Consider the following 25527-nt stretch of genomic DNA (forward strand, 5'->3'; position numbering starts at 1 on the left):
CAGGCAACGAAATTGATTAATGCAGACTCACTTAAATTATTTAAATTTATTGTTAAATCCAAGCTGGAAGATACTCTGCCCAATATTTTAATAATGTTCCGAATATTTTTCATAGTTGCTATTGCTTATATAGCCGTGAAAGGAGTTTTTCAAAATTGAAAATGATTAAAAATTATTTAAGATCTGCAATGAGTACTCTACGACTAACTAATTTGACTATTTCTTTTATTGAGCAAGAGGTGTGTGATGCGATAAACATTGATGGTGCAATAAAAGACTTTGCTATTAAAAAAAGTAGACGTATAAATTTTTAATTGAAGACGGAAGTTTTGTTTTTAATTCTAACAAAAATTCTCATATTACTTTTCAATAAAAAATAAAAATATAACATTACAGTATCGTTCTAGTTCTAATTAAAAATTGATTTTATTTAATTTTGTCGATAGTCAAGGTGTATTACCTAATCTTAAGTGATAGGTACCTAAGTTATATCAATATATCTCATTGGTTAAAATAAAAGAATTTTGTATTACTAAACGTGATTGTAAAACTTAGACAAACGTTTTTAATTTAAAATCTAACCTAAACCATGCAAAATAATGATGACTGTTCTTGCCGAAAAGTTCTCTATAATTAATGTATATAATGTTATAAAATAAATTAAAATACCTAAGTAGCAGGGCGGCAAAATTGTCTGCCGCCCCGGGCGGCCGACACTCACGCTACGCCACTGAACCAACGGCACAACTTTGAAGTGGAAGGTAAGTAGAACCTAAATCCAAATTTTCATGCAATTCGGAGTTGACCCTGAAAATTACATTCCAAAACGGTCATTTCCTGAGCTAATATTGTTTTTTAGTTGGTCAGTTGAATCGGTGCTTATTTACTTAATCTTAAAACCATGTCACTCTCGCCTAATTTAAACACAATTGAAAATATAAAAATAATTGAAAATATCAAAATATAAACACATAAGTTAAACACATAGTCAAAATATAAACACATTATTGAAAATAGAGTAATTATTCAACAAACAAAAATTTGAACATTTATACCTTAGGTTTATTACATATATAAATACCACACCTTATGCTCCATGTGCTCCATGCACTGTTAGCATGTAAAAGAAAAAACTATCAAAATTTCTTTGAAATACAAGTCATAATATGTACCTAATACATACGTTAACAAAAGAGTTATGAATTTAACCCTCGTAAGGCGGTGCGGGGTGCAAATGCACCCCAGACCTCGTTTTTCTCACCTATATTTTTTAATAATTTTTTTTATTTTTGTCCATTTTTTTATTCGCATTAAATTCAATTCTAAATGCATTCCACCCATTACAACATTTAAAATTCTTTGCGTTTACGTGCTTTTTTGGAAAAACGACTGTAGGGTGCAAATGATGAAAATTTCATATCCTGAATTTGAAGTTTCTGATGTTCCGCCTGGAGCTAACCATAGAGTTATATATTAGCATAGAGAGAGTGTCATTCAGAGCGAAGTGACGACACCATCTTTTTTATTTGGATTAGTGCTGTTTCACTCTTACGCATAGTAAAGCTGCTACAGTTGTCCTCTTCCGTGCCTATATTCACAGTGAATGTCATCATAGATTTTCGATACAATGTGTTAGAAAGAGATGCAGCAAACCAGTCCATGAGATCTTGTCGTCAGGAAGCGCGGAAGGTAGGCTCCCTCTATGTTAATATATACCTCTATGGAGCTAACAGAGCTACGGGACAAGGTCGGTGTTACTTATGTCAGAGAAAAAAGACCAAAAGTCCCGGTATAACTGTATTGTATGTAAAAACTTTGTGTTGCTCACTCTGTGAAAAATTTCATGTGTTTGTCTTGCAACGATAATAATTTTTTTTAAGAAGAAATGAGTACTTTGTTTGTAAAATTATAACTCATAGTATAATAAACAAGTCCTAGTTATCTTCAAATCAATTTCCCCATTTTCACATATTAAAAAAATGGATATACGGATGGGGCGCAAATGCACCCCGCACCGTTGTTTACGTAAGAATCTAATCACCGCCTTACGAGGGTTAAATTACTATTATACATACAGACTACATTTTAGTTCGAAATTACAGAGTATATAGGTCTGGATCCCACGTATGAAAAAAAGTTGATTAATAGCAAGCTGAAAATTTGTTAATAGCTTAAGGGTGTCTAGTCGGACAAACTTCGATATATGGGAACACTGGAACAGGGGCAGTTTTAATTGTGGAATAGGTTAAAAATTTGGAACGGTCAGACCACGAAAACGGCACAAGTATTTTGTCCGACAGAACAGACTTAAACTCTACGAACAGAGATTAAACTCTCATGCAAAAATCAGACTGCTCTTTATCACCAAATGGGCGTTTTAATTAGTGGAACATGTAGAATATGTCAAATAACAGGAATTATGACAGGTGATAAATAGCAGTCTGATTTTTGCATGAGAGTTTAATCTCTGTTCGGAGAGTTTAAGTATATTCTGTCGGACAAAATAAATGTGCCATTTTCGTGGTCTGACCGTTCCAAATTTTTAACCTGTTCCACAATTAAAACTGTCCCTGTTCCAGTGTTCCCATATATCAAAGTTTATCCGACTAGACACCCTTAACTATTAACAAATTTTCAGCTTGCTATTAATCAACTTTTTTTTCATACGTGGGATCCAGACCTAATAACAAAACAAAATATAGGTACCTAAATACTAAAATAGGTAGGTATGCCTAAAATTTAAATACATATAGCTAATATACTCCAGGGAAATTATCAAAATTTAACCATGTTCAAGACTTTGTTGGTAACAAAAATTCTTAACGTAAATAGTTATTTCATATTAGCCTCTGTGAAAGCGTTTCTGATTTGTTGAAATAAATATGTTGAGCAAGTAGAATACTTGACTAAAAATTAAGTGTTTCTTTTGTGGAAAACTTGTGTTTTTTCTATGTTAAGCCATGTAGATGATCAACTATTTTAAGTACCTATGTTTATTCTGCACTATACCAATACTAATTTGCTACAATTTAATAAAGACAATGGACTTATTGCAGAGGCAGGTGGATGACACAATATCTTGGATGAATAAATGGAGATTAACAATAAATCCTTCTAAAACTAAACTAATAATATTTAACCATAGAATCCAAGATCACTCACCAACTATAAACATATGCGACAATATTATTAAACCCTCCCAAACTGTTAAGTATTTGGGAATAGAAATAGATAACAAATTGAAGTTCAACCACCACACAGCAGTTATAAAAAGGAAAATTATAACTAGATCAAAACACTTCAGAAGTTTAACATACAAGAATGAGGGAATTACGATTGAAACAGCAGCCAATATTTATAAAATGATTTGCAGGCCCATGCTGGAGTACGGTTCTGCAATTTTCTATAATTCTAAAGGTTCTGCCAAAAATAATATAAAAGTGGCTGAAACAACTAGCCTTCGACAAATTACTAGAATGCGTCATCCTGATAATCCACTTCATAATCCATCAAACAGAATGCTGTATGATAAAACTGGAATTGAACCTATTAATGAGAGACTCAATAAGCTGTTTAAATATCTCTTTATTAATGACAATAACAAAAATTTGATTGAGCCCCACATTGTGAAGATACCAGAGGACAGTGCCCGTAGATATCCAGGAAGAACTCTTTTTGAAGAAATCTGCTACACATCAAGACAATAAACAACTCTATTTAAATCATCATCTGTATTGTAACTAATTGTCAGTGATATTGTTGTGATTACCGCCACATACAAATATATATATTTTTTAATTATTGTATTGTATTAATATTAACAAAAAACATATACTGTATTAATGTATATTAATTGTGTAAACTGGCTGAAAGACTTCGGTCGATGGCCTTTTGGTACATTGTATCAATAAAGTATGTCTCTCTCTCTCTCTCTCTCTCTCTCTCTCTCTCTGCACTATTTCCTTTAAATTATATTTTAACCAATCATACTGCTGCATCATGTTACTAATTTCTTAATCCTAAGATCAAATATATCACAGTTTAAAAAATATTTATTGATTATGCATACTTACATGTTCATAAACAAATACTTCTGATAGAAAATATCCAAGGCAAGGATGCTGTGACTTTTCATAAAGGCCAATCAAAAAATCTCTCATAGCATTTATTAACATGTTTCTATCATAATTGTGGTATCTCAAAGGTGGTTCCATAAATATTCTTTTGTCGGCATCTCCTATTCTAGCCAATCCAATAGCCGTTTTTGCATCTGCCATATTAGCTAATTGAGAAAAATGCCAGTCATCTAATTTTTTAAATTTTACTAGTTGTCTTAGAGCTTTTATTCTGTATTCTTTTTCTCCAATGTTAGCTAATTGCACCAATCTATATAAAAAATAAAATTATTAAATTATTTTATCCTTACTACTTCAGTTGGAGTTTGTAAAATGAGTAGAAACTTTTTAATAATATGTAGATAAATTTTTACTAAAAAGAATCCAGAATGACCCGATCATTCGCTGCCGATCACGTGCCAGTGCATGATATGGTTGCTTCAGTCAGGTGCCATTCATGTTCCAGCGACTGATATGGTTACTTCAGTCAGGTGCCTTCAAGAAAACGGCTCCTAGCTGAGTTTCATCCTCTTTGATAGGCAGCGAATGGGTTAACCTTTATTGCTATCTATTACTATAGCCTATAGCGGATCTACTGAGCTTTATCACACTAATTAATCACCCTCTATATAAAATATAGCACACCGTTTGGCATATGCAAATTTCAAAGAATCTATGGTGGATCTAATGGTGGATTTAAATGTATCCAACTTGTTTTGTTTAAAATCAATAAACTCTGTGCTTTGGATATCATCTTCTTTGTGTATATTTTTCAAATATAAAACTGTGGTGTCAACAGTATTCTCCAGAATATTTTTGGTTTGTCTTACTTGATAGTATGCCCATCCTGAACTAAAAATAAATAAACTAGATTAATGATAAAAGTCATTGTAAATGTAAATATGTTTTTACATTTATTTATTTTTATTTATTTATTAATCATACGGGAAAACCCCATTAAAAGTGTAATTATAAAGTAAATAATAATAATAACTAGCATCGACACAAAAAAGTAGTACACATAAGAAGATACAATGCAATAATACAAACAATCACAATATACCTAAAATATAAGATGTAACAAATATACCTAACATATAACACTAAATTTAACAAGACGTATTAACAATAATGAAACAGACATTTTTGCAACAATGAACATCATAAAGCCAGAGATCTCTTCAGTTGATCCAATGAAATATTGAAAACATCGACGTTACTAATATTCAATAATCCCATATACCTATCGACTGGGCTATGAAAACCATAGGATGTTCTGTGGTAAGACACATTGAATGTTTTATGATAGCGAAGGGCTCGATTGGGAACATTAAAATCAATTTGGCGCAAGAGACTTGGACAATCAATTTGTGCGTTAATCAACTTATGCAGAAAGACCGCACCAGAGATGTCACGACGTAATCTGAGAGGAAGTAGAGAGAGATGGGACTCTACAGTTGAGTAATCATGGTTAACTATAGTTAGATAAGATTTGAATGCGCAGTAACGTAAAAATTTATGTTGGATCCTCTCGACCGTATCGATATGGTTTTGATAGTAAGGGGACCAAACTACCGAACAGTACTCCAACAAGGACCTAACAATTGAGCAATAAACCAATCTCGTTGCTACCACAGAAAAACACTTACAATTTCTCATAACAAAACCTAGAAGCTTAGATGCCTTTACAGAAATAGTATTAATGTGTTCTACAAAAGATAGTTTTTCATCCATAATGAACATTCTCTGGATGCATATGAGATAGAGCTGTCCAAAACACATTTATATCCAAAGATGGGACGGAGTGAGAAGCAGAGGCAGGCCCAGAGCATTATTTAAGGACCAGGTGGAATACAACTTACAGGTATTAAAAGTACCTACTGTAATAATGAAAACCTTGAGAATTAAAGGTTTTAATAAACTAAAATTGTAGATACATTATGATTGACAAACTGTGACAAAATGATATGACAATGGCATGAGAGAATGACATAATGACAACAATAATAATAATATTATGCAGAAAGGAACACCACATTCATCCACGCTGTTAGTTTCTGACATAATCTTGTAAATAGGTAGGAGACTTTCTTATTCGCTTTTGCAATGTCAGTTCTGGGGAAACTGAAGTTGAAGTAGTTGGACCGTCACCAGGAGCATAAGAAGGTTGTTGAAGTTGACTATCTATGGTATTAATTTCTTCTACACTGTTCAGTGGTTCCATGTTTTGATTTATCATGGGGGACTGGATTTCTACATGTTTTTCATTATCTTCAATAGTTGCCTCATCTAAATGCCAAAAGAGAAGTATTTTCTCTCGGAGCTAAGTGTCGGACCGAAACTGTGGTTTCATTTCCATTTGGTAATCTGACATGTGCATAATCTGAATTTGCTTCTAGGAGTTGGACTTTTTCCACCAGAGGTTCATATTTCGAATTTCTAACATGTTTCTTGAGGAAAACAGTTCCAGGAGTACTAAGCCAAGTTGGAATAGATGTACCGTTTGTTGATCTTCTGGGATTATTAAACATACGTTCGTGTGGAGTACAGTTGGTAGAGGTACACAATAAAGATCTAATTGAATGTAAAGAATCAGGTAGTACATCTTGCCATTGGTTTATGTGAAGATTTCTGACATGTGCATAATCTGAATTTGCTTCTAGGAGTTGGACTTCTTCCACCAGAGGTTCATATTTCGAATTTCTAACATGTTTCTTGAGGAAAACAGTTCCAGGAGTACTAAGCCAAGTTGGAATAGATGTACCGTTTGTTGATCTTCTGGGATTATTAAACATACGTTCGTGTGGAGTACAGTTGGTAGAGTTGTTCTGAAGCTATTTCCTTGTGGCATCTTTATGGTTAATTATTTATATGGGAAATAAGCCACAATTAAAATGAAAAAATAATTTTATTAACGTTTCGACGCCCAAATCGGGTGCCGTTGTCAAAATACAAAATATTATTTGTAATATTTTGTATTTTGACAACGGCACCCGATTTGGGCGTCGAAATGTTAATAAAATTATTTTTTTCATTTTAATTGTGGCTTATTTCCCATATAAATAATTAATCATCGTTGTTATTAAGAAACTCTCGATAATGGCAGTGTTGATTGTCTGTGCTACTTTTTATTGATTTCATGTGGTTGGAAGTCGTTTAAAAATTTCGCTATTTCGCCAGTGATTTCTGTAGTATTTTCTTCACTGGTCAAAAGAAAATTTATACATATTTATAGTGGTTATACAATACTGTCTTTGAACATATTTCTATCACTTTTTGCAATAAAAAGTGCAAAAACAAAACAATAAGCAAAACAGCTGATAACAGTTAATCACTTTATTATTTTCTGTTATAGTCCAGGAGATAACTTATAATTTTGTGACCTAGGCTGATTGATTCGCTGTAAATGGCTGACATTTGTTACTGCTGCAGGGACAAACTTGGGGATAAGTATGTCGCTTGTGACAGTTGTCATGTAGTCTCACATCCAACTGAAGATTGCACAGGATTAGCCGCCTCTGAACTACGTGCAGTTATACTGCAGAAAAGAACTCTTATCTATTTCTGCAATGAATGTCGCTCTTCTTTTAAAAGTGTACCGAAGATTTTACGTGAAATGGAAAGCCTTAAAAAGGAAGTCACTACTTTAAAAAGGGACATCTCTAAACTCAAGGAAAAAGCATCCTTCTCGATGGAGGAAGTAACATATGAATTACACGAACGTCAAAAGAGATCAAACAATTTACTCATATTTAATCTTCCTGAACCAAACAATACTCCTGAAGACGTTGAACAAGTGAAAAATATCCTATCTACTGCTGATGATTCTGTTAAATTGGATGGTATGAAAAAGGTACGTTTTGGCAAGAAAAACAAAAATGGGCATCGACCACTCAAATTAATATTATCTTCAAATGAGGATGTTCATTTGATAATTAAAAACAAGATAAAGGTTAGTCGAGAGAAAAAGATCTTCATATCTCTTGACCAAACACCTACTCAACGGAAACTGTTTGACACCGTCAAGACTGAACTACTAGCCCGTCAAGATGCAGGTGAACAAGATCTAATAATTAAATATATCAATAACGTACCAAAAATTATCCAAAGGAACCAAAAAAACCACTAAACCCGGGCAAGCTATCTCTTTATTACCAAAACGTTAGAGGACTCCTGACCAAATTAACTGATTTAAGTATTAATGTGTCAAACTGTGTCTACGATGTAATCATTTTTACAGAAACTTGGCTTACTGCCGATTTCAATGATGCTGAACTTGGATTGACAAATTACAACATTTTCAGCCAAGATCGTACACCTGAATCTAGCAAATTTGTAAGAGGAGGAGGAGTTTTAATAGCCACTAAGAAGAAATTTTCCGTAAAAATTATTCCGTCAGATTCCTCCATTGAGCAACTTTTTGTTCACTTGTGTGGTAAGTTTATCTTGGGAGCATTGTATATTCCACCAAAGTCTACACCTAACAAGTACCAAGTGCACTTCAATCAGCTTATAAGTATAGGTGAACAATATTCAAATTCTAAATTATACCTCTTTGGTGACTACAACCTGCCAGCAGCTGATTGGGAACTTGAAGACTTTTGCTCATCGGCAACTGCTAAACCTAATACATCGTTTGCAGAAACGGAGGCGATTGGTGTTATCTCAAATATGTGTGCTCTTCATAATATATTCCAATCAAATAACATTGTCAATTCTAGAGGCGCTATTCTAGACCTTGTTCTCTCATCAGAAGAGCTTGTGATAACCTCGGCAGTTGATATATTGATTCCTCCAGACTTATATCATCCTCCACTTGAAACTATCTTACAGCTACACTTTGATCAAAACACTACTGCAGGCGATGGTGAATACTACTATGATTTTCATAAAGCTAATCTTCCTTGCATTTATCAATACTTAGAAGCAATTGATTGGGACAGTCTTATAAGTGATAAAGAACTTTCCGAGATGATAGGTACTTTCTATGATATTCTTTACTGTGTGCTTAATATGTATGTACCATTGAAAAAAGTTTGTACAAAGAAATTTCCTGGTTGGTATTCTAGTGAACTTACACAATTAATACGTGACAAAAAGACTGCCCATTTAATTTACAAGAGTAACAGGTCTCCTGGGAATTATGCAAGTTTTAGTCAACTTAGAGCTCAGTGCAAAATTTTATCAAAAAATTGTTATGCTAATTATATACATTCAACTGAGATTTCGATCCAAGCTAATCCAAAAAATTTTTGGAAATTTGTAAACAGTAAGAAAGAAAATAATAGTATGCCTGTCTCAATGTCACTCAACAATACACTAGCCTCTAATGGCAACGATATTGCAAATTTATTTGCTAGCCATTTCTCTTCAGTTTTTAGTAATAAAACTCTTAAGCATAATGACAATTTAATACAGTCCAAGGTCTGTGTATCTTCCTATATTATACCAATTTCAAAAATATACGAAAAACTTTCAACTCTTAATGTCAATAAGGGACCTGGGCCAGATGGTATTTCTCCCATTTTTCTCAAACGATTCTCTTTTATTCTATCTCGGCCGCTTTATCATATTTTTAATAAATCCCTTCAGTTGGGGGAATTTCCTGACTTTTGGAAACTATCCTATGTCACTCCAATTTACAAAGCAGGTAATAAAGCTGACATAACGAATTATCGTCCTATTTCTATTCTCGGCACAATTCCCAAGGTATTTGAGAGTATTGTTACTGATTACCTTAATTATGACTGCTCTTGGATACTAAATTCTCAACAGTTCGGATTTTCTTGTGGTAAATCAGCAGAACTTAGTTTGTTGCTTTATGTTGATACCTTGTCTGAAGCTTTGGAGAGGGGGTTGCAGATTGATTCAGTGTATACTGACTTCTCCAAGGCTTTTGATAGGGTGAACCATGATCTTTTGTTACATGAGCTCAAATTATATGGCATAGAAGGTTCTGGTTGAAGTGGTTGGGCAGTTACCTAACAAATAGAACACAGCAGGTTAGGGTTAATCATCATTACTCCAACACTTTTCTAGTAACCTCTGGTGTACCTCAGGGCTCTCATTTGGGTCCACTTTTGTTTAACCTGTATATTAACGACATCGTCACCTGCTTCTCTAACACTTCTGCTCTCTTATTCGCTGATGATCTTAAATGTTATCAAATCATTAATAATCAAGATGATGCAATATCATTGCAATCAGATTTAGATAATTTAGCCAACTGGTGTCTTGATAATGGGATGGATTTGAATGTCAACAAGTGTCACATTATCCGGTTTTGTCGGAATCATCATTTATCAGTATTTAATTATACCATAAATGATCAATTATTGGATACGGTAGCCTCAATTAAAGATTTAGGTGTTGTTCTTGATTCCTCTCTGAGCTTTAACCATCACATCAACAATATTACTCAAAGATCCATGAAAATGCTTGGCTTTGTTAAAAGGACAACTCGTGATTTCACGAACGTGTTCGCTATTAAGATGCTCTATTGTTCTTTAGTCAGGACGCACCTTGACTACTGTTCTCCAGTTTGGTCCCCACATTATTTACACCTCAAGAACAAACTTGATAGTGTTCAACATAATTTTCTTAGATATATTGGGTTCAAAAAACACATCAATTATAATTATACAGATATGGAACGATTTTTGAATATCTCTCCTCTGGATGTCCGTAGGAAGCGTAAAGATCTTACAGTATTGTTTAATATTATCAATGGCATATATTACTGCCCTGAACTCCTTGCTAAAATATTGTTGTTTATTCCACCACGATCAACAAGACAAATTCAAACCTTTCATATTTCTTTTCATAGATATAATTACTCATATTTTACTTTTGTTCCTAGAACACTAAGACTTGCTAACTCCCTAGGTGACCTTTTACTTTTTGGTAACTCTGTTGATGTTTTTAAGAACCATTTAACCAAATTAAATATTTAGCAATGTCATAACCTTGTTATTTGTTAGTAATTAATGTTTTGTAATTATTTTACTTTGTCATGTCTTTTTAAATGTTTTGTACTCTCTCATTTTATTCTTATATATTCAACACTGTAATTATCAATATCTTATTAATGTATCACCGAATTGGGCTTGCCCGTATAAATAAATAAATAAATAAATCAGTTGGTAGAGGTACACAATAAAGATCTAATTGAATGTAAAGAATCAGGTAGTACATTTTGCCATTGGTTTATGTGAAGATTTCTAGATTTAATTGCCAGTTGAACTGTTTTCCAAATGATACCATTAAATCTTTCACATTGTCCATTTCCTTGAGGGTTGTATGGAGTTGTATGACTGGAAGCAACACCATGACTTGTTAGGAATGATTTTACCTCAGCAGACAAGAATGAAGATCCTCTATCAGACTTGTTCAAAATGTCCGAACTTACCACAAGAGCATTGGTGATTTTTAGCAGGACATCTATCTCTAGTATGACGACTTTTTCCACAAAACCAGCATTTTGGAAAGGTAGCTGCGCTAGTCGAGTTGTTTTGATCAGTTTCATGTGCAGTATTCTGAAGGGTGTTATCAGTAGTAATAGAATTTACAATAGAATTTGACATAATATATGAATCTGATTGTTGTTGGGCCATTTCTAAAGATCTGGCTGAATTATACGCTTAATGTAATGTTAAAGTGGCGCTTTCAAGTAGTCTTTGCCTAACATTTGAAGCACTTAAACATCGAATAAAAGAGTCCCTGATGTAATCGTCTTTATTTCTATCAGCAGACACTGTTTGAAAATTGTAATCCTTACTTAAGTGTTTTAAGATTGGTAAATATCAATGCACTCGCCCACTTGTTGTTTTCGTGTGGATAAGGTGTGGCGAGCAAATATTTCACTCTTTTGTTTTATGTATAGTTTTTCTAAGGTAGCAGTTGCATTAGTGTAGGTGGTACATTCACTTATAGCTTCATATACTACAGGATCTACATAATTCACCAATAAATTCAGTTTATCTTTGTCTTCAGATACATTAGCTGCTTCTAGAAAGTTTTGAAAAGTTCTCTTCCAGTATGTCCAGAGTTGTGTTGCATTTGTTGAATTGGAATCGATGTCTAGTCGATCAGGCTTGAGTAGTTTATCCACTGTTGAATAAATTTTAGTTTATTAAATTGTAATAATGAAAACCTTGAGAATTAAAGGTTTTAATAAACTAAAATTGTACATACATTATGATTGACAAACTGTGACACAATGATATGACAATGACATGAGAGAATGACATAATGACAACAATCATAATAATATTATGCAGAAAGGAACACCACACCTACAAAATTCGAGAACCAAGGTGAAGGTAGGAAGGAATGGAAACTGATCCAAGAACAGGCTGAGACCCACTATGGGTTGTAGAGCCAATGTAGATGATGAGATGCATTTTATATGGAAGTGTTAAGGCAATACATCATGTTACAAAGAAATATTTACCAATAAGGTCAGGAGAAAAGTCAAGGAAGATTTGAATTCATCGAAACTCAGTTTAGGAGTATGTATTCTCTAAGATGTACAATGCAGCGTGAAATAATTTATTAGTCACTATATCAACTAAAGACCATACAACCACACAAATTATAGTGCATAAAATGTATTGTATAAGTACAGTTACAATAAACTTATATTCCAGGAGGCGAAAGAAAACAATTGTAAATTCCTAGTTCAGGGGTTCCCAACCTTCTAGCCACTGCGTACCAACTGAAATATTTTGAAGATTCTGGCGTACCACCAATACTAAATACCAAGGAGGGGCATGTAATGGAAATGGAAGGAAGCCCTTCAAAACTAACAAAACAGAAATCAACATTAGTTATTGTCTATCGAGATTAATGCGAAGCTTGTTGCAGTTTGCCTGTAATTAAAAGGTCCGTGAACCTGGCCCCCCGAAATGCGAATATTCGTGTGAAAATTTGCGCATCGTTTGCCCATCGTTTGACCATGTTTGCCCACTAATTACTTTTTTTGCCCACCTTTACAATAAGAGATACATACATGACATAAAAAACATAAGACCCAAATTTGCTCCGAATTGAAAAAAAAAGATATGCTCTCGTTTGACCATCGTTTGACCACGTTTGCCCACCTTTTAATTTTTTTAGATATTTATTATTTCTCGAGATATGACATAATTGACATAAATGACATGAAATAAAATTTTTTCGAAAATCAAACTCGCGCGTTCGTTTGTCCATCGTTTGACCACGTTTGCCCACCTTTTAATTTTTTCAGATATTTATTGTTTCTCGAGGTATGACATGATTGACATAAATGACATATTATTTCCCGAGATACGACGTACACGACATAAATCACAAAAAACCTATAAAATAATTTTTTTTCGAAAATCAAACTCGCGCGTTCGTTTGTCCATCGTTTGACCACGTTTGCCCACCTTTTAATTTTTTCAGATATTTATTGTTTCTCGAGATGTGACATGATTGACATAAATGACATAAAATATAATTTATGTCGTGTATGTCGTATCTCGGAAAATAATGAGTGTATCGAAAAACGAAAAAGTGGAAAAACGTGGTAAAACGACGGACAAACGAACGCGCGAGTTCGATTTTCGAAAAATTATATTTTATGTCATTTATGTCAATCATGTCATATCTCGAGAAACAATAAATATCTGAAAAAATTAAAAGGCGGGCAAACGTGGTCAAACGACGGACAAACGAACGCGCGAGTTCGATTTTCGAAAAATTATATTTTATGTCATTTATGTAAATCATATCTCGAGAAACAATAAATATCTGAAAAAATTAAAAGGTGGGCAAACGTGGTCAAACGACGGACAAACGAACGCGCGAGTTCGATTTTCGAAAAAATTTCATTTTATAGGTTTTTTGTGATTTATGTCGTGTATGTCGTATCTCGGAAAATAATGAGTGTATCGAAAAACGAAAAAGTGGAAAAACGTGGTCAAACGACGGACAAACGAACGCGCGAGTTCGATTTTCGAAAAATTATATTTTATGTCATTTATGTCAATCATGTCATATCTCGAGAAACAATAAATATCTGAAAAAATTAAAAGGTGGGCAAACGTGGTCAAACGACGGACAAACGAACGCGCGAATTCGATTTTCGAAAAAATTTCATTTTATAGGTTTTTTGTGATTTATGTCGTGTATGTCGTATCTCGGAAAATAATGAGTGTATCGAAAAACGAAAAAGTGGAAAAAACGTGGTCAAACGACGGACAAACGAACGCGCGAGTTCGATTTTCGAAAAAATTTTATTTCATGTCATTTATGTCAATCATGTCATATCTCGAGAAACAATAAATATCTGAAAAAATTAAAAGGTGGGCAAACCTGGTCAAACGATGGACAAACGAACGCGCGAGTTTTGATTTTCGAAAAAATTTTATTTCATGTCATTTATGTCAATTATGTCATATCTCGAGAAATAATAAATATCTAAAAAAATTAAAAGATGGGCAAACGTGGTCAAACGATGGTCAAACGAGAGCATATCTTTTTTTTCAATTCGGAGCAAATTTGGGTCTTATGTTTTTTATGTCATGTATGTATCTCTTATTGTAAAGGTGGGCAAAAAAAAGTAATTAGTGGGCAAACATGGTCAAACGATGAGCAAACGATGCGCAAATTTTCACACGAATATTCGCATTTCGGGGGGCCAGGTTCACGGACCTGTGATTAAAGTGTCAATTGCAGGAGTAATTGAACTTAAGTTTATTCTTAAGTCCTCTTCAACACTTATTGTTAGTCTGTTTCTATATTTATTTTTTATATACAATAGTTTGGAAAACCAGTCTCACACAATAAACTAGTGAAAATGGCATCAAAAACAGCATAGCTTGCTGGGAGAGCATTGGATTCTCAGATTTACACCTGATCCAGAAGTCAATATTAAGGATTTCTCTTTAAAGATGTTGTCCATAGAACTGTCTTCTGTTAGATGGATGAATGTTATTGTAATTCATTTGGTGAGATTCCTTCAAAAGGATTTCTGATCCAGTCAAGTTTGGACTAATCTTTTGAAACAAGCAACACATTGATGAATAGGATTGTCAATATTTTCTATGCCAAATTTCACTATAAAACCTTACTCTAAGTAGCTTTTATGCTATTTTCGATTGGCCTATGGTTTAGATGTTTTAACACTATCCTTTGAAGTGGTATCCCGGGTTCACCAAAAACCGTTTCATAGTTTAACCGGTACTTCCGCAGATAAAGGCCCAGCGTAATCGCTTGTTTTGCCCACACGACGCGTACCACCTGAAATCTTCCTGTGTACCACCAGAGGTACGCGTACCACCGGTTAGGAAACCCTGTCCTAGTTAGTTAATATGATCTCTGGTCCGATCTCAACTTGAAAACTCCACTATAAATAATCTGGTCTCCCTTTGTACAATCCTCTGTTCAAAAGTTGGAGAAAGTGCAAAGACGGTTCTTTATGCACTGTGCCTTTAAATTACACAGACCTTATTCATATTCTGATATGATGAGATACTTAGAACTTGATCCTCTGTCTACTAGACGAGTTAATTTCGATCTCATCTTCATTTTTAAATTGGTTATCGGAATTATACATTCAACTGAACTGCTTCAATTGGTTTGTTTTGACATTCCTTCCCGTGTCCTTCGTGAGAATACACTATTTCATATTCCTTTTCGTCAAACTAATTATTCTGTGAATATAGGTCTGGTCAGACTCCTTGCTCATACTAATCGGTTGCCTCATGAGACAGTTTTTTTTTAACTTGTCCTTAAATGCCTTTAAACAATCTCTGAAGCCTTAAATTTAGTTGTAATGCTATATACATATTTATTTTATGATTTTGTATTTTATTTAGTATTTGATTGTAATTTTTATAAATGTTGCCTTGTATATTTTTTGTCAATGGGCTTGGCCCGTTTAACAATAAATAAATAAATACATACATATTCTAACAGAAAACATAACAACAAAGATGATAAACATACAAAGAACGGAATCATCAAGAGTTTTTGTACCTTTTTCAAATATAGTCAAAGAGTCTCAGTTGTATTATACATTCTGTGATTATACATAAGATCAAAAAAAACATTAAGTTATAAAACATTAATCAAATTACCTTGCTCCAACGAAAACTAAACTTATATATTTCCAAAACTTTCTGTAGAGAATTATATGTTTCATTTATGATGTGAAAGTGGAATGTATAATATAATTTTTGAAAATTAAAGTTAAATTCAAATCAAAATAAAAACTTTTACACTGTCACTAGTGTCACTGTCATTTGACTGACGTTTGTGTATTTTTATCATAGGTCACAGATGACTGTCATAACAAATCTACACTTTTGATTGATTGATTTTTTTAGAAACTTTTGTGTATATTTTTTAAACACATTTAAAAATTGGTTAAAGAGGAATTAAATATTCTAATCAGCCTTCTTCCGGTTAAATTGAACTTTTAAAGTAGAAATATATTTCTAGAAAATCTAGAAAATTTGAATTTTGAACTTTTAAAACGTCACTCTATTAGTGCTCTCTGGTGGTTACTAAAGAAATGACACAAATATGTTTAAAGAATCCTGTCATGTCGTCATTATTTCTGTTCTTCATTTGACTGCGTGGGTGAATAACACCATACTTTATTTCTGTCTGGTACACATTAGTTAGATCTTTCTCACCGTTCTCAAATTGTACAAACGGTGCAATTAGGGTGGCGCGGAACACACATAGAACACACCACTGAGGATAATTTTTTGATTAATGAAGAAAATATTGCCAACCCAAAAACAATTTAGGGTGGATTTGAAATTAAATTTAATCAAAATTTGGTGGACAAAATAAAATCCCAATTTTCAAATTTTTGTTTTTTATGACAGATATCTGAACTGAATTATCAATTGGATATGCCAAATCACCTAAACAGAATATTGTTCTTTACCTGAATTTACAGTTAAGGCCGTGAATATCCAGTTAAAACCAGTTGGTTTCAGTTAATAACTAGTGAAAAGTGACTTTCCTGGATCCTCTTGTTGATCAGCTAAGAGGCTGACACCACGCCATTTTGCTTTGAGAACACGTTTTTGGATTTTATATACAGTAAATTAGTCTATTAATTTATCAAAATGTCTGGAGAAGAAACATCTGCCGATAGAAATGTTGAGATATGGAAAATAAAGAAACTTATAAAAAGTTTGGAACTAGCAAGAGGGTATGTAGGAAAAATGACCATATTGTAATCACAATTTAAAATGTTTTTATTTTAGGAATGGAACAAGTATGATCTCACTTATAATTCCTCCAAAAGATCAGATATCTAGAGTAAGCAAAATGTTAGCTGATGAATTTGGTACAGCCTCTAATATTAAGTCTCGAGTAAATAGACTTTCAGTTCTTGGTGCTATCACATCAGTCCAGCACCGTTTAAAACTATATACCAAGGGTAAGTATTCAATTTATTAACAAATTTAATAACCATCAGGATAATCATAAAAGACCTCGTTTTTTATTGTATTTCCGATATTTTTCTGTAAACAACATACTTATTTAAATTCATTAGTTTGCATCTCTTTTTGGTTTGTAATTTTTCACACAAGGCATTATGATTAATTTATAATTTATGGAAAAAACCAATGTTTCAGTTATGGCTTAAAGCATATCTAATTCTTACTCATACAGGAAAATTTTTGGACATGTCATCAAAAATTTTTATTTTACTCCTGGTAATACTTCATAATAAATGCTAATATTATGTCAGTTTAACAGTGTGAATATGTCCATATGTTTTTGATGCTGGCAGAATATTTTAGTTTCCAATTTTATGTAATTTCTCTAACTTAATTCTTTTATAATATGCTTAAATAAATCCATAATACATCTTCATCTATATCAGGGGTGGGCAAATACTTCTAAGCGCGGGCCAAAATGAAATTTTCAAAATGTCTCTCGGGCCGGAGACCTATACCATACCCAGTATGTATGCTGCGCACAGGCTAATGTTTTTGGTGGATGTTTTTCTCTGCCCAAGAAATTTTTTTGACAACAATACTATAAATATAATTTTAAAGAATTTGGACAAAGACATTTGACTGTTATACTACATTCGCTCTCGCGAGATTTTTTTTGAGACATTCGGAATAGGAAACGTACAACACAAAAATTCCTACCTCACACTATTAACTGCTAAAATCAACTCAAATCAACTTAACATTTCATTAAAAAAAGAAGAATTATTAGAAATAGTGGGAGTGTCTACTAATCTCATAAAATTTTGTGAAGTTTATTTCTACAAAATATTTTTATTTTGTACAATAAATAATTTTCTCATTTGCTATCAATACATTATAATGGTTTAAATAAATAAATATTGATTGGCGTAAGGTTTATGTTATTTTTATGTCTGTTTACTATTAATAATATTGGATATGAGCAGGTGCGTTGGTTTTGTAGTAATTTCCAGTCACTTCTGACAACTGAATTTTTTAAAAAAGAAATTACTAACGTCAGTGTCAAAAAAAATCTCGCGAGAGCGAATGTAGTATAATAATAGATACATAATACTAATAATAAATTGTCTTAGTTGGGTGTGGGTGTACATGCGAACCATTTGTTCCCAGTAAAATTACGAAATTTTTAATGTGGTCCATTATATTAAGCCATAACAAGGAACCAGATAAAAATTAAAATTTAGAAATTCAAGAGCAACCTTTATGAAGATAAGGAAATTTCTAAGTAACCAAAGATTCAATCTGCAAATCTGATATCGAATTGTAAAACGTTATGTCAAGTCAACCATCATCGACGAAATTCAAAGGAGACAACTGATCTGGTATGGTCATGTAGAAAGAATGGACGACGACAGGCTGCCAAAACAAATTGACAAATTGAAGGGAAAGAAAAGAGGAGGGCCGAAACAATCCTAGGTCTGTGGCATTCAGATGGTAATGTCCAAAAGGAACCTTCACCCTGGCGAACACAACGACGGACGAACGAAGCTGGAAACCGGAAGGCAGAGAACCCTATAAAAAACCGGGATAATAATTAAAATGGTGTGTCCAATCTATTCATGTTTATTGGATTGTTAATGCTGACTTAATGAGAAAGCTGGAAGCTTTTGAGGCATGTGGAACGAAATGATGAGAAATCATTAAAAGGAGAAAGACAGCAAGGAGAAGGTGCACATACTTAGAAATGATAAGTACGTTGTTGTAAGTTGTTGCAGCTGCTGATTATGAAAGGTAAAATCGAAAGAAAAGGGTCCTAGTAGACGACAAATACCCTGGCCGAAAAATATTCCCGCCTGGAGCGGGTTAAACATAGATACTTTTAAGAAAAGCAGAAGATACAGATTCATTTTATTGAACACTACGAACACTAATACTGTTGATTAAAACAAAATCGCATAAAATTGATGAATTATTTTGAAAAATTTAAACGCAGGATGAAAGGTTACATTATTACCGAGGGCCGAAAATCCCTTAGAATAAACACACAGTTTCTTTTGAATAAGATATTTGAAATGAAAAACTACATTAAATTTTCTCTTTTTTTCACCCCTGTGACTTATTAAAATAAACATAGAAGTTTTCAGGGACTTTCGATCCTCGGCAATAATTTAATATTTCATTCAGCTTATAAATTTTTCCAAAAATACTTATTAGTTTTCTCAGGATTCGAAAAAAATGAATGCATTTAAAAAGCACTGCGCCTATGCTCTAAAAAAAATTGCTTCCGGGTTTCTCAACGGGCCGGATAAAGTAAGCAAAAGGGCCAGATCCGGCCCGCGGTCCGGCTTTTGCCCACCCCTGATCTATATAGTAAAGGCGGGTTGACACGATCCAAGTGTACTTGGTCAAAGTCTGCGTGGATTCTGGGCAGCAACACTTGGAAGCTACTTTGATTGTGTCATCTATTCGTCCAAGTACACTTGTATCAACAGGTTCTATCTTGTTAGGATAGAGGCAAGTTAACTAGGGCGCTGGCCCACTTTCTTGGATCCAAATAGTGTCAAAGTGTAAGATTCAAATGGCGTTATTGTCAGAAAATCGAAAATGAGATTACCTAAGTGCAAAAAGAAAATGGTCTGAAAGGGAGAGCGTTAAGATTCATGGAGTTATACGAATCTGAAGAAGCATTATGAAATGTCCAGATAACAGAATATAAAAATAAGGATGCTAGAAGTGCAGCCCTACAATGAATAAAAATACAGTATACTCTCTCTATAATGAACACGGGTATTAAGAGGGTTCACTTATAACAAGGAACATTGGGTGTCCTATGAAATTCCTATTGAACTGTAACCCCTATACTGCCCTGCTTAGTAAAAAAGTCCAATCTACAATTTTCATTTTTTCATGATGAGGTTGGTGGGACGTTTATTCTAAGCACAACAGCTATTAGTTGTAGAAAGGACAAACAAATTTACGCTTTTGTACGATTTGAGATGGCAGAAAAGGACTTTCTGACTAAGCAATAAGATGCTAAATGTCTAATAGTAGTGGATTTATAACCTTATCACGAAAAAATGAAAATGGTAGATCAGACGTTTTTACTAAGCAGGGCAGTATAATGAGACATATTTGGTTATGAGGGAAAATAAGATCAAAGAACATAAGTTTCTTTACCTGTTTTTGGCGCTGTGATGGCTATAAATACCCCAGCTGTCTGTAAAATGCCTAAAATCTGTGTGTTTAGCGAGGCCAGTGATGTAATAAACTCCACCGCCTGTCAACTTATTCCTGTTTATCCACTGACCCTTATTCAAAAGCGCTATTCAAACAATATTTAGCATCTTATATTGCTCAGAATGGCTTCACTATAGAAAGTTAATGTTTTAGAAAACTACATAATATGTATGCAAAATATTATTGTTGTCTGATATAACGAGACCAGCTTATAATGAAGTAATTAGTCTGCCATTTCAGTTCTCGTCATAGAGGGAGTCTACTGTATACATAAATATTCCTGGTCTCACTGAAAACAATGTATTAAAAAAATTAATGCCATGGGAACAACATATTATAAACACCTTTGTAATGGTTATTTGACATCCAAGTCATTTAACTGTAGCAACCAACTTAGTTCAAGTACACTTGTAAAAGTGCACTTAGTCCAAGTTGGGATCCAAGTATACCAGGACCTCGATTTTTGACCCTTCACTTCGTTATCGATCATTCACTATCTGTACACTAAACAAATACGAAGCAAATATGTTCGATAACAAAGCGAAGGGTCAAAAATCGAGGTTCTGGATCATGTCAACCCGTTCTTAGCAAGAGTAAATTGTCTTTTAGACTGAAGGCTAAATTTAGACCAATAGCATGGGTTATGTTGGCTTTGAGGGCTGCTGTGGTTTGCAGCCTATTGGAATCAACCATTGACTTCCAAAAACCCCACAAGAATGAGTAATGGTGTTAATCACACGATCTCAATGCTCAGTTCACATTACCTCCAGATAAGATGACAATGCAGTCAAAGTTTTCTTGTAGAAAGTCCAATGTCCAATATAAATTAGTTAGATTATTTTTTATGTTAAATAAGTCACAAACCACAGTCAACATAAAGCTTTGTCTTCATCAAAGTAACTTATGCCTGGTTGCATCAACAGATCTTAAGCTCCAGCTTAGCTAAGCTCTACTTATAGATAGGGCCTCCTTGAGTATCACTTATGTTGCACCATAATTTTAGATTCTTACTTTATTATCAATTATATCTATTTTTATATTATGGTATTCTTATTGTAATATATTATAATTATATTATATTAATTCTTATGATATTCTCGACTTAAGCTTAAGATCTGTTGGTGCAACCGGGCATTACTGCAACAACAACATAAAAGTTGGCTTTGGTGGTATGTTACACATACATGTGTTGCAGTATGTTTATGTAGTAGTTGCGTATGTTGTGTGTTTCCATCTACAGCAGTAAAGATTAAAGGAAATCTTGCAACATTGTGCAACATCGACAAATATTATGGACATCAGTGTGGATGACTTGTAGTTAATTGTAGTCGCTAGTTGTTGACAGGTTCGAACTGTTGGTTTTCTGAATTTTATTATTAAAATGGTATTTTAATAGACTAGAAGCCTGCGTTAATTTAATAGACAATTATAAACAACATACATGTCTTTGGAATGCAACTGACAAAAAAATATAAATGCAGAGAAGCTAAACATGATGCCTGGTCTAAGATTTGTAGCAGTATAAACTGTGAAAATATAGAAGAGACAAAACAAAAAATAAGAAATTTGTAAGCCCAGTTGTACAGATAGAGGAAGAAATACAAGGCTATGAAGAAATCTGGAGCAGGTGCCTCTTTCTTCGCGCATAATAAACAACTGTTGCTTCAGTGGATACATGATGATGCATCTATAGTATTTTTACTACAAAAGCGATATTACGTAGGTCAAAACTTTTGACGTAAGAGAACTGTCAAAACATTAGAATGTGACTTTCCATTATTGCCATGTTTATTATAAATATGGCAATAATGAAAAGTCACAATCTAATGTTTTGACAGTTCTCTTACGTCAAAAATTTTGACCTACGTAATATCACTTTTGTAGTAAAAATACTATAGTCTCAAATATGTGTAACAAACTCCTACATGGTACAACAAAGTTGCTTGGGTGGAGACACTCTGTTACAAAAATGTGAAACTTAATTCAACCTACTTCAACATTGTAAAACACAAAAGTTGAAGTATGTTGAATTCTTCTCTATTGAATCTACTAGGCTTGTTTACTGTAGCTTAGTAAGGTCCCTCTTGGAGTACAGTTCTGTGGTTTGGTCACCCTATTTCCAGACTCATATTGATACTATCGAGAGAATACAACATAGATTCTTGAGATCATGTGCTTACTATACTGCCGTGCTAAGCCCAAAGGCGGTAACTGATTTTTTATCGAAAATGATTGTATTTCTAGGGTAGAACAGGGTATTTAGAATATATTTACAAAGTTCTTGGAGTTGCAGAAGTATTATAATGGGTATCTAGAATATATTTACAAAGTCTTTGGAGTTGTAGAAGCATTATAATATAATGAAACCTACCTAGAAATACAAAAATCTTATTTTCGATAAAAAATCAGTTACCGCCTTTGGGCTTAGCACGGCAGTATACACAAACTATCATTGTCAATCATGATTATTCTTTTCTTGAACAACAGCTGTCCCTACCTCCACTTAAGGTACGCCGTGACATAGCAGGTGCTGTTTTCATTTTTAGGATCATAAATGGACTTATAGATTCTCCCAATCTTTTAAGTAAGATTAATTTTAATGTTCCTTATCAAGCTCTCCGTTACCATAATATGTTTAAAATACCTTTCCATAGAACATTGTATGGCGTTCACAACCCACTTGATAGGTATATGGGATTGTTAAATAATTACGAACTTGATTTATTTAATATAACTCTAAATCAATTAAAAAGATCTCTTGCTCTGTGATGTTATTTTTATACTCTTAAGTGTTATGTTTGTATGTTATATATTTTTTTGTAGTCAATATTTATGTTATATGTTAATTTTCGTGACATATGAAATTTTTCAGTGTTTTTATACTTTTCTAATTCTCTATTTTTTAGATTAATTAAGTCATATTTAACACATTGAATTTATTATTACCTTTTGGAAATGTATTAATATTTAACTGTAATTTTTCTGTTAATGGGGTTATCCCGTATAATTAATAAATCAATAAATGTTGCTTTGGTGGACACACATTAACCCATGCAATCAGGCAAATTTAGATTGATTTATGCATTACAGTCATGGAAAATTAGACATTTCGAATAATAACCAACCAACAAAGCCACAGCAGACTTTTGAACAATATTACAGTCCATAAATAAAGGCATCAAAAAACCTTTAACCATATGAATGCTGTTGATGCATAAAGATGTTGTACTGTTATGCTATATATCACAACAGAACATAATTTAAAATGTATTGTATAAATGTATAATGATTGTTTTTGTCTTTTGTTTGGCCCCTAAAGACAATTAAAATCATGAAAAGATTGAAGAATGACTTTTTTTTTTAGTTTTTCTATAGGGCTGTATGATAACTTACCCATTATGAACATAAATCTTTATTACAGTGGAGTCCTGATATAACGAACCCCAATGTAAAGAATTCCCTGATATAACGAATTTTTTTAAATCCCCTTCAAACCTCCATAAGACTGAATGTAAAAAAATACCCCTATATAATGAACTATTTCGATTTTAACCCTTGATATAACGAATTTTTATGATTTGCAGAGATAAATTAAAACCCCTGTATAATGAATATTGAGTGTAGCAAACCCCTATATAAAGCATGCAACCCCTGTATTACGCATTTCTCCGTTACAAACCTCGGTTTAGCGTGGTTGAGTATAGATAGTGGATCCTCACAGATAAATCCACACATGAAAACAATCGTACCTGCTTCCCGTCCCCATACCCTTGGTGAAAGGTGAGCTACAGGATGTCGAATATGCTGATATTAAGTGGTTTAAACAGTGCCGGGATAAAAATGTACCTGTTGGAGGTCCCATGGAGGACTTTCGAGCCAGTAATGGCTGGTTGGATCGGTTCAAAAAGAGGCACGAAATTAGTTTCAAACAAGTTTGTGGCGAAAGTACTGCCGTGGATGATGTAACTTGCGAAGATTGGAAAGCTAAATTGACAGACTTGAGAGAGAGAGAGAAAATTTATTGTTTCTAAAAATGAGTTTACATTTATAAAACACAACGTGGTATAGTACAAACACAGTACAAGATACATTAAAATACTAACTATAAAACTTCCATAATAAAATAATAAAAAAGCCATTAATTAGTGCAACTGTCCTCAAAAAATTCCTCGATACTATAGTAACACTTAGATAATAAAAACTTCTTGATTGCTCTTCAGAATACAAAAATATTGCTTGAGGATCTTATATTGAGTGGTAGGTGATTAAACACTTTCTGTCCAGTGTAAATAAATGATTTTTTAATTAGTGTAGAAGAGGGAATTGGAAGTGGAATAACGTAAGTTAGACGAGTGTTATAAAGGGAATCTGTCCCGTGTACACAATGACCCGTGGATACAATGCTGATGTGGCAGGTCTTTTTGACTGGGTTAAGTGATGAGAAATTTGTTATATAGAGGTTTGAATTCGGCTTTAAGAACCCCTTTTGAACGAATATTGGCCGCATTTAACCTCAATATAACAAACCCCATTATTAAAAAATTCCCGATATAACAATTTTTTTTTCGGACCCTCCAGATTCGTTATACTGAGGTTCTACTGTATTATGATTAGTTTATTTTAATTTTATTGTAAAAATATTGTATGAGTAAATTCCATTCAATCTGTAATGTAAATCTGCCAAAATATACCAAATATTAAGATAAAAAGGTATATTTTCTTTTTGTTCAAAATATACATGCGGC

The 25527-nt window shown here is 33.3% G+C and overlaps 2 protein-coding genes across 7 annotated transcripts in view; one reads left to right on the top strand and one right to left on the bottom strand.

The window, feature by feature from the left end:
* LOC114325543 (protein SERAC1) overlaps positions 1-16721 on the bottom strand; it is an 86537-nt gene extending 69816 nt beyond the window's left edge. The window contains exons 1-4 of one of the 5 annotated variants that reach the window (XM_050656162.1): positions 16220-16721; positions 4761-4967; positions 4074-4386; positions 1087-1110 (exon numbers count right to left, since the gene is read on the bottom strand). In XM_050656162.1, coding sequence (XP_050512119.1) covers positions 1087-1110; positions 4074-4386; positions 4761-4967; positions 16220-16284 — 609 coding nt within the window. In that variant the 5' untranslated portion in view covers positions 16285-16721. The remainder of the gene's footprint in view (positions 1-1086; positions 1111-4073; positions 4387-4760; positions 4968-16219) is intronic. The other 4 variants (XM_028273621.2, XM_028273624.2, XM_028273623.2 and 1 more) reach the window with 4 other exon arrangements.
* A 182-nt stretch (positions 16722-16903) lies between these two features.
* Positions 16904-25527, top strand: part of LOC114325544 (eukaryotic peptide chain release factor subunit 1) — a 48794-nt gene continuing 40170 nt past the window's right edge. For both annotated transcript variants that reach the window (XM_028273626.2, XM_028273625.2), the window contains exons 1-2: positions 16904-17310; positions 17366-17541. In XM_028273626.2, coding sequence (XP_028129427.1) covers positions 17225-17310; positions 17366-17541 — 262 coding nt within the window. In that variant the 5' untranslated portion in view covers positions 16904-17224. The remainder of the gene's footprint in view (positions 17311-17365; positions 17542-25527) is intronic.

This window comes from Diabrotica virgifera, chromosome 1 (assembly GCF_917563875.1).
Source record: "Diabrotica virgifera virgifera chromosome 1, PGI_DIABVI_V3a".
NCBI lineage: Eukaryota > Metazoa > Arthropoda > Insecta > Coleoptera > Chrysomelidae > Diabrotica > Diabrotica virgifera.